Source organism: Lipophrys pholis (genome assembly GCF_963383615.2).
Source record: "Lipophrys pholis genome assembly, chromosome: 5".
Taxonomy (NCBI): domain Eukaryota; kingdom Metazoa; phylum Chordata; class Actinopteri; order Blenniiformes; family Blenniidae; genus Lipophrys; species Lipophrys pholis.
In genome coordinates, this window is record NC_137628.1 from 19418547 (window position 1) to 19436072 (window position 17526).

Genomic DNA, 17526 nt, shown 5'->3' on the forward strand with positions numbered 1-17526 from the left:
AATTGTTAGCATTTTCTTGCTGGAAAATAATCACATTTTCTGTTTGTAACCTAGTAATCATTCTCAGTTTGCATCTTCTCCCATGGCATGCCAATGCTTTACTTATTCTGCAAGAAATATTTGCCAGTGTCATTGTTGTTTCTTCTTACAAGTTTCTACTTTTATTGCTGGTTTATCCTCATTAACATAATTTATTTTGACCATATGATTTTAGCAATCCTAAGTACACTTTTTTCACGAACAAAACTATTTATATATTATTTCCTTCATTGAGTGTAAATTAATTTAACAGTCTAACAGTTTTTTTGTGTGAGTGAGTTGAATATCTAAATGATCACAACAAATTTAAAATGTAACAATTATTCACATCACAGATTCATATTCACGCTTCTCATATGATGATTTGCTGATATTCATAACACTTTCCCAAGAGAGCTCAATAGTACACACACACACACACACACACACACACACACACACACACACACACACACACACACACATACACATACTAGAGAGGGAGAAATGAAGAAATCCTCTCTTTTATTGAAGATTATCAATAAAAATACTATTGTTTATCATGCTGTGTTTACATGAGAGATAGCTTTACATCACCATCGCATCATAATTATTGTCAACCTAGAAACAGACCACAAAAATTGTTTCAGACATTGACAGCTCACATCACTTCTCACTGAATGCTCTATTTTGTTTGGAACTTTATTGGTGTGCAGAAGTGCTTGTTAAGAACAGGAAGAATCTTGAGTTTTGTTTGTCTATCCTTCATTTTGTCCCTTTGTTTCATGTGTCAACTTTCTCTGTTCCATTCATTTGTATAGTTTGTTTTTTTTTTCTGCTGAGTTTCCCAATACATTGTCTGGCCAATTAGATTAGTTTTATTCTAAGCCTTATTTTTGCCCATTCTGTTACTTTTCCTGGCTTTGCTTATGCTCTTGCTGCTCTACTACCCCTCAAACTCTTCAAGATCATCTTTTTGGCCTTTTTTTCCAAGACTTCTTTCTTGTCAGTCTTCTTCTTGCTCTGTGAACTGAAGGTGGAATTTTGATGGAATTGTCTTGATGACCATTCTTCTGGTGTCTCTCTTCCCCACTTCATTTGTCCCTTATATTCTTTACCCTTTTTCTTTATGAAACTTTTTTTTAATCGAAGACGATGAATCTGAGTCAACTGAGACGTTCTCCCTGAGAATTAACCAACATATTGATCCTGCAACCCTTGCAAGCCCAGACCTCCTGTCAGACATATCAGACATTAAAATGTCTGCTGTTTATACAGCAGATATGTATGAAGAGAGACCTGTAATGAGACGGCTGGAAGATAAGGAGTCTTTTGCGATCATTGAACAGTTTAAGAACAGGCTTGCTAATTTAGGGGAAATTCCAAAAGATGGAACAAACAACAGTAGACAGAAGTCCCAGCATGATGATGCTGGATGTGAGGAATTTTTACTGTCTGAGGCAAACAATTTTGAAGAACCAGTTTTCAAGGGGATTTGCATGGAAACAAAGAGTTCAAGGAGATCTGTTACAGAAGTCGGAGACATGACAGGAGAAATCTCACATGATGACATGGATGAAAACCTGGAGCCGAGAGTTGTTGTGGTGTATAGTTCTCAAGAAGATCTTGTTCAAGACAGCGCAGACCAAGTTAGAGGAAAGGGTGATGGGAAACGGCATCCACCGGACATCAAGAAACCTATTAGGAAGAAACTTAGGGACAGACAACGCTCTGGGTGCAGCAGCTCTGAGGGAGAGTTGGAAAGAATGAGCTCAGAGGAGTCTTTAGATGGTGATGCTATACTACAGGAAAGTGGCCATGTTGAAACCTCAGTTACAGACCCACCAGCATCTCCCTTAGTGGTTGAGACACCTATTGGATCCATAAAGGACAAAGTTAAAGCTTTACAAAACAAAGTTCAAGAGGAGGACATGCAGAAAGGTACTCAAGTCCTTACATGTGATGCAAAATCTTCTATTGCCACAAAGGCATCAGAGGTGAACATGCCTGAACTTCCCAAAGTTCCCAAGTCCCCGAAATCTCCCAGATCCCAAACTGAGCGATTAGAGGAGACCATGTCTGTGAAAGAGCTGATGAAGGCGTTCCAAACTGGGAAAGACCCATCAAAAAGTAAATCTGGGCTTTTTGAACACAAAGCAGTTCCTTCATCTTGTTTTTCAAAATCGACATCTGAATCAGCAGATTCTCAAAAGACAGCAATGATGGAACACGGTCCTATACAGGATCCGGAGTTGTCAGACGACTCAGTATCTGTGAAAGAGTTGCTGAAAACATTTAATACTGAGCAGGAAAAACAAATACATGAATCGGAGACATTTGAACACAAAACCATTGATTCTTGCACTTCAACACTGATAAGAAAATCTACAGTTTCCTCTTCACAGGGCGATGCCAGCATAGATAACTCAAACTTGCAAGATTCTTTTGTAGGTATAATGAAAGATAACTCAGACAAATCACAGTTACATTCAGATGGTTCCCTTTTGGGAAAGACAGTAACATTTGCTGATACAATTCATTATGACTCTGAAAATGTAAGTGCATGTGAAGAGACGATGGAGTTGCCATCAAAAGAACCAGTTTCTGTCAAGGAACTGATGAAAACATTTCAGACGTTCAAAGATGACCCTAATAAACAAGCAGGACTTTTTGAAAGCAAAGCTGTTGCATCTTACAGTTCAACATTATTAGATTCTAAAGATTCTGAAGTGAGTGCGACTGCTGAACAAAGCCTCAACCAGGAGCTCCAATCACAAATCCAAGAATCTAACCCAGAGGACTCAGATGATGAAACTGTAAGCTTAGACAAAGAAAAATCTAAGTCTCTGTCAGCCAATTCTTGTGAAAAGACAGTAAGATCTGTGGATATACCTCAGTCTGATGAAAGAAGTACTACTGAAGTACAACAGTGTTCAGGAACGGACACTCTGTCTGTGAAGGACCTCGTCAAAACTTTCCAAACTGGGCAGGAACATTCAAAAACTTCAGCTGGACTTTCTGAATTCGTTGGTCCTGAGAAGATTCATGGCGTTGAGCACAGTCCTGTGAAGGAGGTGAAACATCAATCCCAAATACAAAAAATCACAATTTCGCAACCAGAGAGTAAAGGCAACACATGTGACACATTGAGTTTGGAGGCTCATTGGGTAAGCGCCACAAGTGATGAAAGTGACAGATCTTCAAAAGATTCATATGTTGCTTATCTGGGAGAGACCCTCAAAACAACTGACAGTATTCAGTTTGACCATGAAAGGGGTAGCCCTCAAAGAGATGACAGGATCAAATTAGAAGAACCAGTGATGAACAATTTTAGGAGTATATCTGATGATATGCAGATAAGTCCAGATCGTAGACCTTCTGAGGACTTCAGTGCTGAAATAAAAGCAGAGCTGGAGGAAAGCCCTGAATACCAGCTATTCAAGCAGACATCAGCAGCTAAAAATGTCAGTTATCACTTGGAGGTACCCGATGAAGAACCCATGACTGAGGGCTTTGATACAAATCAGCCATCCATTGGCAGTCCTTGCATGAAATATTTTTGTCAGGATAATGTAAGCTCCTTGAGTCCTGAAAGCCCCAAGCATGAAGGCATGGCGGAGGCCTCAGGTATTAGTGTTGCTATTAGGACCTCTGAATCAGGTCCTGAGGAGAATGACTCTTCTGAAAGACTCACAGTGCCCCTTCAAATAAACAATGAAATGCAAGCTCACTCTATAAGAAGAGAGGAAAATCCAATAATTTCTTCACAGGAGAAGAACTTGAACAAACCAGACAAAGACAATACATCTGATTATGACAAACTGCTTTTTACACAAACTATCAGCAAAGTCCCAGAGGCCAAAATCAAGGAACCCCTACTTCGAGAAATTAATGTTGAGAAGAAAGCATCTAACCAGACATCTGTGGAAAAAAATATATCAGGAATGTTATCTTTATTGAGCAGCAGCTTGGATCAGTGTATGCAAGCAATTCCTTTGGAAAGGAGGACATTAGAAGAGGATGTTGTTCAAGAGAGGTTTGAACAAACTATTCTAATTAAAGACACAGATGAAGACAAATTAATTTCTGTCACTGGTGAACCTAAAACAGCACAGATTTATGCAACTACACAGCAGATTACTCAGTCTCTGGAGAGACATACACCCATGAAGAGTGATGAGAAAGGACAAAGTGAACTTAAAATGTCAAAAGATAAATCACTGATGTTCTCATCAATAAACAGTGACTTGGATCAGCATGTAGAGGCTCGTTTTGGTCAACAACCAGAAGATTTTGAAGATAAAGGAGAATTTTTGAGTGACACAACACGAGACACAAATTATGGTGGACTGGCACACGAGGCCACAAGCGGGGGAAAAGAAGAGACCCAAGCAACATTTACTGAAGAGCTCAGAAAGAGGGAACAGTGGGAGGAAAATAAATCTTTGACTCCCCCATCCACAAAACCAGAGGACATGTCAGGCATGGTATCCTTATTAAAATCTGACTCAGACCTGCTCCTCGATGACAAACTGGACACTGTCCAAGAGAATGTTGAAGAAGGTATTTACTCTAAATCATGTACATTTTTCAGTACCGAAACAACAGATGAAGTAAATGTAGATACACCTGAAGAAGCACAGATTGATGTGGTTGAAGTCAAGGAAATAACACCAACTTTGGCACCTGAGATTTCTTTTCAAGAGGTCATCATCCAGCCAAAGGAACACAAGCATCAGCTTACAGAGAAAAACATATCAGGAATGTTGTCACTTCTTACAAGTGACTTAGGTCAGTATCTCAAGGAAAGGCCAGTGACAGAACAATGCAGGCCAGAGCAGGATCTTGTTCATGAGAGCTACCAAGAAATTATCCTGAAAAGAGATCATGTAGATGACAAGATTGAGGAAGAAGAAAATGAAGAACCGCAGATTGGAGTGAAAGAATTAACACCAAGTCCAGTATTGGAAACTCCATTCGAAGCAACTGTGGTTGCAAGAAAAACTCAAGAAAAGCAGTTTACTCCTGAGAGAAACATGTCAGGCATGCTGTCTCTTCTAAATAATGACCTAGATCAATATGTCAAAGAAAGCTTCGATGGAGAGGCAAAGGAAAGTGAAGTTGGATTTAAAACTACAAAACAAAGTTCTGAGTTAGAGACTACTTTCCATGAGGTTCACATTGAGAAACAGAAACAGCAAAGACAGCCAACAACTGAGAAGGACATGACAGGTATGTTGTCACTTCTGACATGTGACTTAGATCAATATGTCAAGGAAAGGCCAGTAACAGTAAAATGTCACTCAGAACAAGAAGTAGACCACGAAGACTACAAAGAATTTGTAAGGTCAACAGACAATAACAGACAGTCTGATACTTCATCACTTGATAACAATGTAATGTCCCCAGACCCTACCAAGTTTGGAACTGTGGACAACATTAAAGAAGGAACTTTGAAACCTGAGTGGCAGGCACATTCTGATGAAGATGGAGATCCCAAAATGTTCTTGAATGAGGATGGTGAGGCCAGCACCTCACAATGTTCAACAACACATTTCATTGGCTCTGCTCAAGAAGTGATGGATGAAACAAAGTCATATAAAACCATCTATGACAGTCACATTCATCATGAAAGTCCAGTGGCTTCGCATTCAGCTCTCAAAACACATGGATTTTTGCAGCAGCCAACTGGCATGCCACAACGGCCAACTGATTTGGAGAACCTAAATATAATGTTTGATGATCCACCCGAAGAGGTATGTCATCAAGATTCTCTTGAAGCAAGTCCTATCATGGAAGATAATTCTTCAAATAAATCCCCTGACTCAATTGAGCCAAGTCCTACTGAAGAATCTCCTTGTCCAGACTCTCTTGAGGGAAGTCCTACTCAATTGGAGGGCACAGAAAGTAAGATGCCAGCCAAGACAGCTGTGTATGAGGATTATGCTTCCCAGCTGGTAGCATGCTACACTTTTGACAAAAATATTTACACAGAAGATTATGGACATCAGGAGGAAGAGAACAATGCTGAGACCATTCAAAAAGAAAGTGAAATTACAGATGTAATTCATTCCAATGCAGCAACTTGTGAGAGTGAGAGTCATTGCATTCAGCAAGACTCACTGAGTGAAGACAATAAGGAGAGTGACACCATCAACAACCAATTCACACCAGAAGAGGAAATGTTCAAAATGGCTGCAAAGATTAAAACATTTGAGGAAATGGAAGAGGAGCTTAAAGTGAGGAAAGACAAACCTTTTGATGCCTTTCCGCTGACAGCGACTAGTGCTCATGACCATGATGAGCTCAATCAAAAATTGGAGGCAACAGAACTACCACTTGAAATTACTCAGCCAGGTGTTGAAACATTGTGTTTAACTATGACTCATAAAGAGCCACTTGATCAAGGAATTACCATGGGATTGTCGGAAAAAGAAGCAAAAGCACAGGAAAATGTCACTTCCTCTTTTACTGACACACCTATTTCCTGCGCTGTGACTGATGATCAACATTTAGGTAGTAACCAAGAAAATGGGTCCCCACTGATTGATGATTCAGGACCTGCCAACAGATTTCATGCTGTCATGTCTACTAAAGAAACAGAGTATGCCGCCGAATGTCCAGGTGATGCTGTGGATGATGGACAGAATGGTCTTTATTTTGCAATGGACAGAAAAACACCAGAGAAAGCAATTCTTCTAACACCAGGGAAAGAGCAATCACCTGATCCATTTCATTTTCAAGAGGGGAAGTTATTTGAGATGACCAGAGGTGGAGCAATTGACATGACAAGAAGGAGTTTTGAGGAAGAAATGGGAGGATATGCTTTTTTTCATATGGGAGAACATCCAGTTGATGAAGTTGTGGATGAAGAGACTAAAGAGGCTGAAACAAAATCACAGGAGATCAGTGATTCTGTTTCAGACACAAACTTTGAAGGCACCCCAGAAATGCGTGCGACTCACGATGTCAGCGGCAAAGTTTCTGATCACCAATCTGTTGATAAATGTGAGCATGGCAACTCCATAGAGGTTGAACTTGGTTCACCACCTGCTTTGGAGAGTTTCACAATCATCCAAACTGATACGAGCATTGTTGATAGTCTTGGCCTGCATTATCTTGACTCTACCATCGCTGACCTTCAATCAGACACATCCACTGTTGTCCATTCAGAGGAAAGCCATAATGTAACAGACTCTTCATCTGATGATGATGATGATGATGATGAGGTGGAGGAGGATGAAGAAGACCAATGTTCAGTGATAGAGATGAACTTTTCAACTGCGCGGTCTGGCATTCCACAATATGATCAGGATTCACTTCGACCTTTGGCAATCGAATCAGACTCTGCAATTACTGAGCCGATCTGCATGGAACTGGAAGTGACTTTAAAAGACTCACAAGTACCTGAGCTTAATCAGGCTCCAAGGAAATCCGAAAAAAGCTCAACATTGAATAAAAGGACTAAATCAGAGGAAATCGATGTGAGTAAAGCCCCAAATACCAAGAATAGGAGTTATTCTGACTGTAGTCAATCCACATCCAACATATTCCCCTCCAAGCTCTCTGTTGTCAAGCAACAGAAAGCTGGTGCAAATGTGATCACTTCCTCCAACCCCACAACGAAGGACAATGAGGTTTCCATGGCTCTTCATACACCTGTTAGGTCTTCTTTGGATGCTGATGGTATAAGCAGTGGTAGTCAGAAAAGTCCAGATTCTGTTATCTTTACATATGACCTTCCAGCCTCACATAGTTCTGATTCAGATGGCAACCAGTTGCCAGTTGTGCGTCCTTCTTGTGGAACAGAGGATGTATTTGAATCCAGGCCTGCCTGGGATGACAGAGTGGAAACTCAGATGCAGAGAATCATCGATGACAAAACTCCACAAAGTACGCCAGGTATGGCCAGACCGACAACAGGCTTTTGGTTTCATAAATCGTCTTTTCAGCAACAAGATGCTAATTTCCCTTCCTGAGATCAATGTCGTCATCATGTTGTGATTGTGGTGTCATGTGTCGTGCATTTGTCTTGTCTCGTCTTCCACATTCATCATGTTAAAATTTGTTTGTTAATTCTGGTGTGTGTGTGTGTGTGCGTGCGTGCGTGCGTGCGTGCGTGCGTGCGTGCGTGCGTGCGTGCGTGCGTGCGTGCGTGCGTGCGTGCTAAATTCCGCATGTTGGTAAGGTACTTTTGATGGTTGTGTGTACATGCAATCTCAAGATTGAATGGCCATGTTAGCTTAGAGAGGCAAATACTGACAAATTATGTATATTGTCTCTCCGAATTATGCAGCTTTATAAATATAACTTGCACATTACTAAATCGGAACATGAATAACATTGCATTGCTTGAGTATTCAAAGTATCCACTTCACACTAATCCAACCTTCATGTCATCATATATGCATCACATTTCCACTTTTAGTTGGGCATCATTGCATAAATCCTTAAGGACATACTATTTTATATCCGCATAAAAGTAGTGTGATTATAGATACAAGCAAAATCTTAGATTTTTGGATTTTCATTACCTAATCATTCAGTTTATGTATGTCGTTATAATCTTGATAGTGAAAAGTGGCATGCTGTTAACATTGTGGCTTTGGTGGCATGTTTTAGTTGATTGGCAGGATGATGCTGACAGGAAGGAGGAGACAATAGCTATCATTGCCGATCTGCTTGGCTTCAGCTGGACCGGTGAGCTCTCAAAAAATGCACTTTCAAGTTGTTGCACTGACTTTAATCTTTTTAGTTAAACATTTTCCTAGACGAGAAGCCTTGAGGATTAGTTAGAAATGTTTTAATTGACTGAATGTTTCATCTAACAAGCAGTAATACCCACAATATTTGCTCTTCATCACCCCAGAGCTGGCAAGAGAATTGGAGTTCAGTGAGGATGATATTCAGCAAGTGAGAACAGAAAATCCGAACTCTCTCCAAGAGCAAAGCCATGCCTTGCTCCAACGCTGGGTTGAAAGGGAAGGCAAACATGCTACAGGTACATAGTATGGTGGTCTCATGAATTTCACCATGCCTGGTGGTTGCTTTTGACATTATAGTTTTTTATTATTATTTACAGTTTATTATTTTCTTCCTATCCTTTAGAATGTACAGTTTTTTTATTACTTGGCTATACTATTGCAATTTAACTTGAATGCTCTCCAGTCTTAGTATCAATCTATTTTTCATTTGGCTTAATCATGAGTGGTGCATTCATTACACATTTGTGGTTTCAATTATTTATCAATTTGTTGTATTAAAAAATGTTTGGGAATATCTGACAATGATTATTAAATCTTTCAACAGAGGATTGTTTGGTTAAGAGATTAACAAAGATCAACCGCATGGACATTGTTCATCTAATTGAAACTCAGATGAACAAGTCTGTTCAAGAGCAAACTTCTAGGACTTATGCAGAGATAGAAAAGACACTGGATCACAGTGAAGGTAATACCATCCATAACCAATTAATTCTTTATTCAACACCATCAAGCACACAGTTTGTTCACCTTACCCCAATGTTATTCATTCACTGTGTGTTTTTTCAGTTTCAGTTGCCTTATCTTCAGTGCAAGAGGACGTAGACAGTCCCAGAATAGTGAGGAAGGTGGAGTGTGATCGCAGGCCACCTCCAGCTGTTTCGGAAGAAGACCTTTCAGTTGCTTCCCTGTTGGATATTCCTTCATGGGCAGAGCCTGTCGGACACACACCCTCAGAGAGCATGCATGGTGACCTACTGGAGGAGCTCGATATTCCACAGTAAATTGTTCATTTGAACTATTTGTTTATAATACAACATACATCAGCAGTGTAGCATAGTCATATTACTCATCACATTTTAGGGGAAACCCATGCCATATGCCAGAGAGAAACTAGGTAGAAAATAATACTCTTCTTGGAGGTCAGCATTATGAGCGTGAAGACCACGTTTTAACTCCAAATAATGTGCTGTTTTTTTGTTGTTTGTTTGTGTCATAGTGAATTAAATCCTAACCTGTGGACGTCTGAGGATGTAATTACACAAACACAGGAAGCAACTGGTCATGACACCTCCAATGAGCAAGTAAGTTTGCTTTTAACTTCAAAAGAAGCAGCATCGAAGAACCAAGCCCCTCACCTTTTTGACACCAAAGTGAAAGACCAGCAAGATTACAGCAGTGATGAAGCTCATGTGATGAGGTGTTTCCAAAATGATACTGAAGTTAAAGACGACAACATCCAATCTTTAATATTGAAGCACTGTGGTGAAGATGAGCAAAGCCATTCACATGAAATTGTGAAGTCACACTTATCTATATCCATTAGAGACTTTAGTTTGAGTCTTTCGGAATCTGACAAAGCTGAGACTGATTTCAGTCAGCTTTGTAATGAGATAAGTGGTACACCGCAGCTTGAAAAAACAGTCACTGCTAAAACCACTGTCGGAACATGCTGTGAGCCTCACATATCCCCTTTGGTACCGGAAGATCACCAACCAACCCTTGGCCTGACTGAAGGTGACATTGATGTAATTCAAACAACCAGGTTCTCTCAAGAGTGTACTGAGGAGGTCACAGCCCAATACAACAAAGTGCCGTATGACGATGGCAAGATTCGACAAGTGTCAAGTATTGACAAGGGATTAAAACCATTTATGCCAAGCATCGAAAATAACACAAAATCCCAAGGTCAATGGTATCAAGAAAACCTGCCCTTCATTGATGATGAAATAAATTCAGTTGGACCCAGGATATCTACAGCTAAGTACAGCATGATGGAATCATTTCAAATGAAAACACCAAACACTGTTTTGCTAAACAGTGGACCTGCTCACATGGCAATCAACTCATCTCATAGGCATGGTAATTTGTGTCCCATTAATCCAGAGAGTAAGAGTGCTAAAACTGAGGCAAAACAATCTTATATCACTGAAAGAAACACTTTCCCTTCCCACTCATTCTTCCATACCAATTGGACAATGGAATTTACAGAGAAAGAGTGCAGTACAGTGCAATATCCCTTGACCCATGATAAATTGGCATCTGATGACCATTATGGCTTATTTTCAGCTGTTCATGAAACCAATTCAATATCGGAAGACTCCATAACAAGAATGTCGTCCCCTGAATCTATGATGTCAATTAGTGATTACAGGGCAATGTCACCAGACTCTCCCCTGGGGCAAAAAAGAGCTTTACCTGCAGATTTTTGTAGTATACTGGATGACAGCCGAGCAATTTCTCCACTGTCAGATACATCTTCAGGAGAGGTTGCAAATAATTTCAATGGGACTATATTTAATCTTTTTCAGACACAGATGTATCACCAGAAGCCACAGTTTAAGTCAAAAGATGAAGTTCCTGCAACTTCCCTCCCACTTTTTTCACAGTCCTTTGGATCCCAGGGTATCCATAAGGAACACTGTAATGACTCTTCAGTAAATAAATGCAGTCAGTCTGTACTTGAGCATGGACATATAAAAAGTGAGTCCAAAGTATTTTCACTTTCAACTTCAACATTCAACATGTCCTCTGATAACAGCCCCTCTCCACCTGACTTGGTTAGATCACTTCAAAGGGATGGCTCTTCAGAGAGGGATTGCCGACCATCCTCCCCTGATTCTCAGGCCTCTCAGTGCAGTTTTTCATTTCTTGAACTCTTGCTCTCAGAACCAACCCGTGCCAAACTTAGGAGTCAATATTGCAATTATTACTTATGTTATTTAGGTGGGACTCAAACCTCACCACTTCCAGCCTCAATGGGCAAAAAGGAAGTGTGCCAAGGTGGCTCTTTGAAAGAAAACTTAAAAGCTTCTGATGCTATCACTCTATCATTTGAGGATCGAACATCTGAAACCATTAAATTAGATGAGGAAAATAGTCAGTCATACCTTTGTTACTGGTTGTCAAAACTCGAAACACACGCTCCTGAACACACATCATCACCAAGTTCAAATGCTGAATTAATGACAGACAGAGAAAAATTATGCGAAGAAAATGAAATTGAACAATCTTTACAATTTTCTCAAATGCAAGAAGTATTCCAAGAAAACTCCTGCTTTGATCAGAAGGATCACAAAAATCAGACTGAAAGTATTTTCAACTTGAAACACATCAACACACCAAAACCCATGGTTTTTAATATTGTAGCAAAACAAAGATATCCTTTGAATTTTCCAAATGAAAAAATATGTATGACAAATACAAAAAAATCTATGCTTGCGACTGTAAACTCTGATGCAGATGTTTTGCGGGGTATTACACCTAAAGAGAAAACTGAATGTTTCTCCAATCAGAATGCATTTGAGCGGAGCGTTGTGTGGTCTTGGATTACTCATTCAGAGGAAGAGGACACTGTCCCATCCTTTGACGATTGGGAACCGCAGTTAAGACTGGAGTCTCCCGAGTCAGTTGAGTCTCTTAGTGAATGTAGGCCACTGTCCCCCGACTCACCTTTACCTCAGTTCAGAATGAACTATCCCGATTGGACTGTAGGCTTTTCAGAGACTCGATCAATAAGTCCACAGTCAATAGCTTCAGATTGGGAAGGAACTGACTTGTTTTTGGACCGTCTTTTTGAAGAGACGAGACCATCATCCCCTGAGTCAGTTATGTCTAACTTTGAACTTGAGAGGCTATTCAGTAACAGGGCTTTGTCCCCAGAGTCTATCTCATCCGATTTTGACTTTTCACTGTTGCGTGACTGGTTGGCAGACTTTAGACCATCTTCCCCAGAATCTGTAGCGTCAGTGGATTTACACTCTTTAGATTTGCTCGATGCATTTGGCCATATTGATACTCAACATTGTAACTACTTTTTACAGTACTCGGATTACAGACCAATGTCACCTGTTTCAACAGTGTCAGATACTGAGTATTGTCTAGAGGATTTGTTTGATGAAAACAGAGCTGATTCACCAGATTCACTTCCTTCGAGCTTTGAAACCAAATACTCAAACCATACTCTGAGCAAAGTCCCGCTTCTACCTTCTGTCGCCCATCTTTCATATGCAGATGTTTTGCGGGGTATTACACCTAAAGAGAAAACTGAAAGTTTTTCCAATCAGAATGCATTTGAGAGGAGTGATGTATGGTCTTGGATTACTCGCTCAGAGGAAGAGGACACTGTCCCATTCTTTGACGATTGGGAACCGCAGTTAAGACTGGAGTCTCCCGAGTCAGCTGAGTCTCTTAGTGAATGTAGGCCACTGTCCCCCGACTCACCTTTACCTCAGTTCGGAATGAGCTATCCCGATTGGACTGTAGGCTTTTCAGAGACTAGATCAATAAGTCCACAGTCAATAGCTTCAGATTGGGAAGGAACTGACTTGTTTTTGGACTGTCTTTTTGAAGAGACGAGACCATCATCCCCTGAGTCAGTTATGTCTAACTTTGAACTGGAGAGGCTATTCAGTAACAGGGCTTTGTCCCCAGAGTCTATCTCATCCGATTTTGACTTTTCACTGTTGCGTGACTGGTTGGCAGACTTTAGACCATCTTCCCCAGAATCTGTAGTGTCAGTGGATTTACACTCTTTGGATTTGCTCAATGCATTTGGCCATATTGATACTCAACATTGTAACTACTTTTTACAGTACTCGGATTACAGACCAATGTCACCAGTTTCAACAGTGTCAGATACTGAGTATTGTCTAGAGGATTTGTTTGATGAAAACAGAGCTGATTCACCAGATTCACTTCCTTCGAGCTTTGAAACCAAATACTCAAACCATACTCTGAGCAAATTCCCGCTTCTGCCTTCTGTCGCCCACCTTTCATATGCAGATGTTTTGCGGGGTATTACACATAAAGAGAAAACTGAAGGTTTCTCCAATCAGAATGCATTTGAGAGGAGCGATGTGTGGTCTTGGATTACTCATTCAGAGGAAGAGGACACTGTCCCATCCTTTGACGATTGGGAACCGCAGTTAAGACTGGAGTCTCCCGAGTCAGTTGAGTCTCTTAGTGAATGTAGGCCACTGTCCCCCGACTCACCTTTACCTCAGTTCAGAATGAACTATCCCGATTGGACTGTAGGCTTTTCAGAGACTCGATCAATAAGTCCACAGTCAATAGCTTCAGATTGGGAAGGAACTGACTTGTTTTTGGACCGTCTTTTTGAAGAGACGAGACCATCATCCCCTGAGTCAGTTATGTCTAACTTTGAACTTGAGAGGCTATTCAGTAACAGGGCTTTGTCCCCAGAGTCTATCTCATCCGATTTTGACTTTTCACTGTTGCGTGACTGGTTGGCAGACTTTAGACCATCTTCCCCAGAATCTGTAGCGTCAGTGGATTTACACTCTTTAGATTTGCTCGATGCATTTGGCCATATTGATACTCAACATTGTAACTACTTTTTACAGTACTCGGATTACAGACCAATGTCACCTGTTTCAACAGTGTCAGATACTGAGTATTGTCTAGAGGATTTGTTTGATGAAAACAGAGCTGATTCACCAGATTCACTTCCTTCGAGCTTTGAAACCAAATACTCAAACCATACTCTGAGCAAAGTCCCGCTTCTACCTTCTGTCGCCCATCTTTCATATGCAGATGTTTTGCGGGGTATTACACCTAAAGAGAAAACTGAAAGTTTTTCCAATCAGAATGCATTTGAGAGGAGTGATGTATGGTCTTGGATTACTCGCTCAGAGGAAGAGGACACTGTCCCATTCTTTGACGATTGGGAACCGCAGTTAAGACTGGAGTCTCCCGAGTCAGCTGAGTCTCTTAGTGAATGTAGGCCACTGTCCCCCGACTCACCTTTACCTCAGTTCAGAATGAACTATCCCGATTGGACTTTAGGCTTTTCAGAGACTCGATCAATAAGTCCACAGTCAATAGCTTCAGATTGGGAAGGAACTGACTTGTTTTTGGACCGTCTTTTTGAAGAGACGAGACCATCATCCCCTGAGTCAGTTATGTCTAACTTTGAACTTGAGAGGCTATTCAGTAACAGGGCTTTGTCCCCAGAGTCTATCTCATCGGATTTTGACTTTTCACTGTTGCGTGACTGGTTGGCAGACTTTAGACCATCTTCCCCAGAATCTGGAGCATCAGTGGATTTACACTCTTTAGATTTGCTCAATGCTTTTGGCCATATTGATACTCAACATTGTAACTACTTTTTACAGTACTCGGATTACAGACCAATGTCGCCTGTTTCAACAGTGTCAGATACTGAGTATTGTCTAGAGGATTTGTTTGATGAAAACAGAGCTGATTCACCAGATTCACTTCCTTCGAGCTTTGAAACCAAATACTCAAACCATACTCTGAGCAAAGTCCCGCTTCTGCCTTCTGTCGCCCACCTTTCATATGCAGATGTTTTGCGGGGTATTACACCTCAAGAGAAAACTGAATGTTTCTCGAATCAGAATGCATTTGAGAGGAGCGATGTGTGGTCTTGGATTACTCATTCAGAGGAAGAGGAAGAGGACACTGTCCCATCCTTTGACGATTGGGAACCGCAGTTAAGACTGGAGTCTCCCGAGTCATTTGAGTCTCTTAGTGAATGTAGGCCACTATCCCCCGACTCACCTTTACCTCAGTTCAGAATGAACTATCCCGATTGGACTGTAGGCTTTTCAGAGGCTAGATCAATAAGTCCACAGTCAATAGCTTCAGATTGGGAAGGAACTGACTTGTTTTTGGACCGTCTTTTTGAAGAGACGAGACCATCATCCCCTGAGTCAGTTATGTCTAACTTTGAACTTGAGAGGCTATTCAGTAACAGGGCTTTGTCCCCAGAGTCTATCTCATCCGATTTTGACTTTTCACTGTTGCGTGACTGGTTGGCAGACTTTAGACCATCTTCCCCAGAATCTGTAGCGTCAGTGGATTTACACTCTTTAGATTTGCTCGATGCATTTGGCCATATTGATACTCAACATTGTAACTACTTTTTACAGTACTCGGATTACAGACCAATGTCACCTGTTTCAACAGTGTCAGATACTGAGTATTGTCTAGAGGATTTGTTTGATGAAAACAGAGCTGATTCACCAGATTCACTTCCTTCGAGCTTTGAAACCAAATACTCAAACCATACTCTGAGCAAAGTCCCGCTTCTACCTTCTGTCGCCCATCTTTCATATGCAGATGTTTTGCGGGGTATTACACCTAAAGAGAAAACTGAAAGTTTTTCCAATCAGAATGCATTTGAGAGGAGTGATGTATGGTCTTGGATTACTCGCTCAGAGGAAGAGGACACTGTCCCATTCTTTGACGATTGGGAACCGCAGTTAAGACTGGAGTCTCCCGAGTCAGCTGAGTCTCTTAGTGAATGTAGGCCACTGTCCCCCGACTCACCTTTACCTCAGTTCGGAATGAGCTATCCCGATTGGACTGTAGGCTTTTCAGAGACTAGATCAATAAGTCCACAGTCAATAGCTTCAGATTGGGAAGGAACTGACTTGTTTTTGGACCGTCTTTTTGAAGAGACGAGACCATCATCCCCTGAGTCAGTTATGTCTAACTTTGAACTGGAGAGGCTATTCAGTAACAGGGCTTTGTCCCCAGAGTCTATCTCATCCGATTTTGACTTTTCACTGTTGCGTGACTGGTTGGCAGACTTTAGACCATCTTCACCAGAATCTGTAGTGTCAGTGGATTTACACTCTTTGGATTTGCTCAATGCATTTGGCCATATTGATACTCAACATTGTAACTACTTTTTACAGTACTCGGATTACAGACCAATGTCACCAGTTTCAACAGTGTCAGATACTGAGTATTGTCTAGAGGATTTGTTTGATGAAAACAGAGCTGATTCACCAGATTCACTTCCTTCGAGCTTTGAAACCAAATACTCAAACCATACTCTGAGCAAATTCCCGCTTCTGCCTTCTGTCGCCCACCTTTCATATGCAGATGTTTTGCGGGGTATTACACATAAAGAGAAAACTGAAGGTTTCTCCAATCAGAATGCATTTGAGAGGAGCGATGTGTGGTCTTGGATTACTCATTCAGAGGAAGAGGACACTGTCCCATCCTTTGACGATTGGGAACCGCAGTTAAGACTGGAGTCTCCCGAGTCAGTTGAGTCTCTTAGTGAATGTAGGCCACTGTCCCCCGACTCACCTTTACCTCAGTTCAGAATGAACTATCCCGATTGGACTGTAGGCTTTTCAGAGACTCGATCAATAAGTCCACAGTCAATAGCTTCAGATTGGGAAGGAACTGACTTGTTTTTGGACCGTCTTTTTGAAGAGACGAGACCATCATCCCCTGAGTCAGTTATGTCTAACTTTGAACTTGAGAGGCTATTCAGTAACAGGGCTTTGTCCCCAGAGTCTATCTCATCCGATTTTGACTTTTCACTGTTGCGTGACTGGTTGGCAGACTTTAGACCATCTTCCCCAGAATCTGTAGCGTCAGTGGATTTACACTCTTTAGATTTGCTCGATGCATTTGGCCATATTGATACTCAACATTGTAACTACTTTTTACAGTACTCGGATTACAGACCAATGTCACCAGTTTCAACAGTGTCAGATACTGAGTATTGTCTAGAGGATTTGTT

The 17526-nt window shown here is 41.0% G+C and overlaps 1 protein-coding gene across 1 annotated transcript in view; it reads left to right on the top strand.

Annotated features, from left to right (window-relative positions):
- ank2a (ankyrin 2a, neuronal) overlaps positions 1-17526 on the top strand; it is a gene marked incomplete at its 5' end in the record, with an annotated part of 67473 nt that overhangs the window by 26636 nt on the left and 23311 nt on the right. The window contains 10 exons of the mRNA XM_080463629.1: positions 1171-2272; positions 3293-3482; positions 5700-6375; positions 6727-6972; positions 7765-7920; positions 8641-8718; positions 8888-9019; positions 9328-9468; positions 9576-9780; positions 10000-10084. Coding sequence (XP_080319755.1) covers positions 1171-2272; positions 3293-3482; positions 5700-6375; positions 6727-6972; positions 7765-7920; positions 8641-8718; positions 8888-9019; positions 9328-9468; positions 9576-9780; positions 10000-10084 — 3011 coding nt within the window. The remainder of the gene's footprint in view (positions 1-1170; positions 2273-3292; positions 3483-5699; positions 6376-6726; positions 6973-7764; positions 7921-8640; positions 8719-8887; positions 9020-9327; positions 9469-9575; positions 9781-9999; positions 10085-17526) is intronic.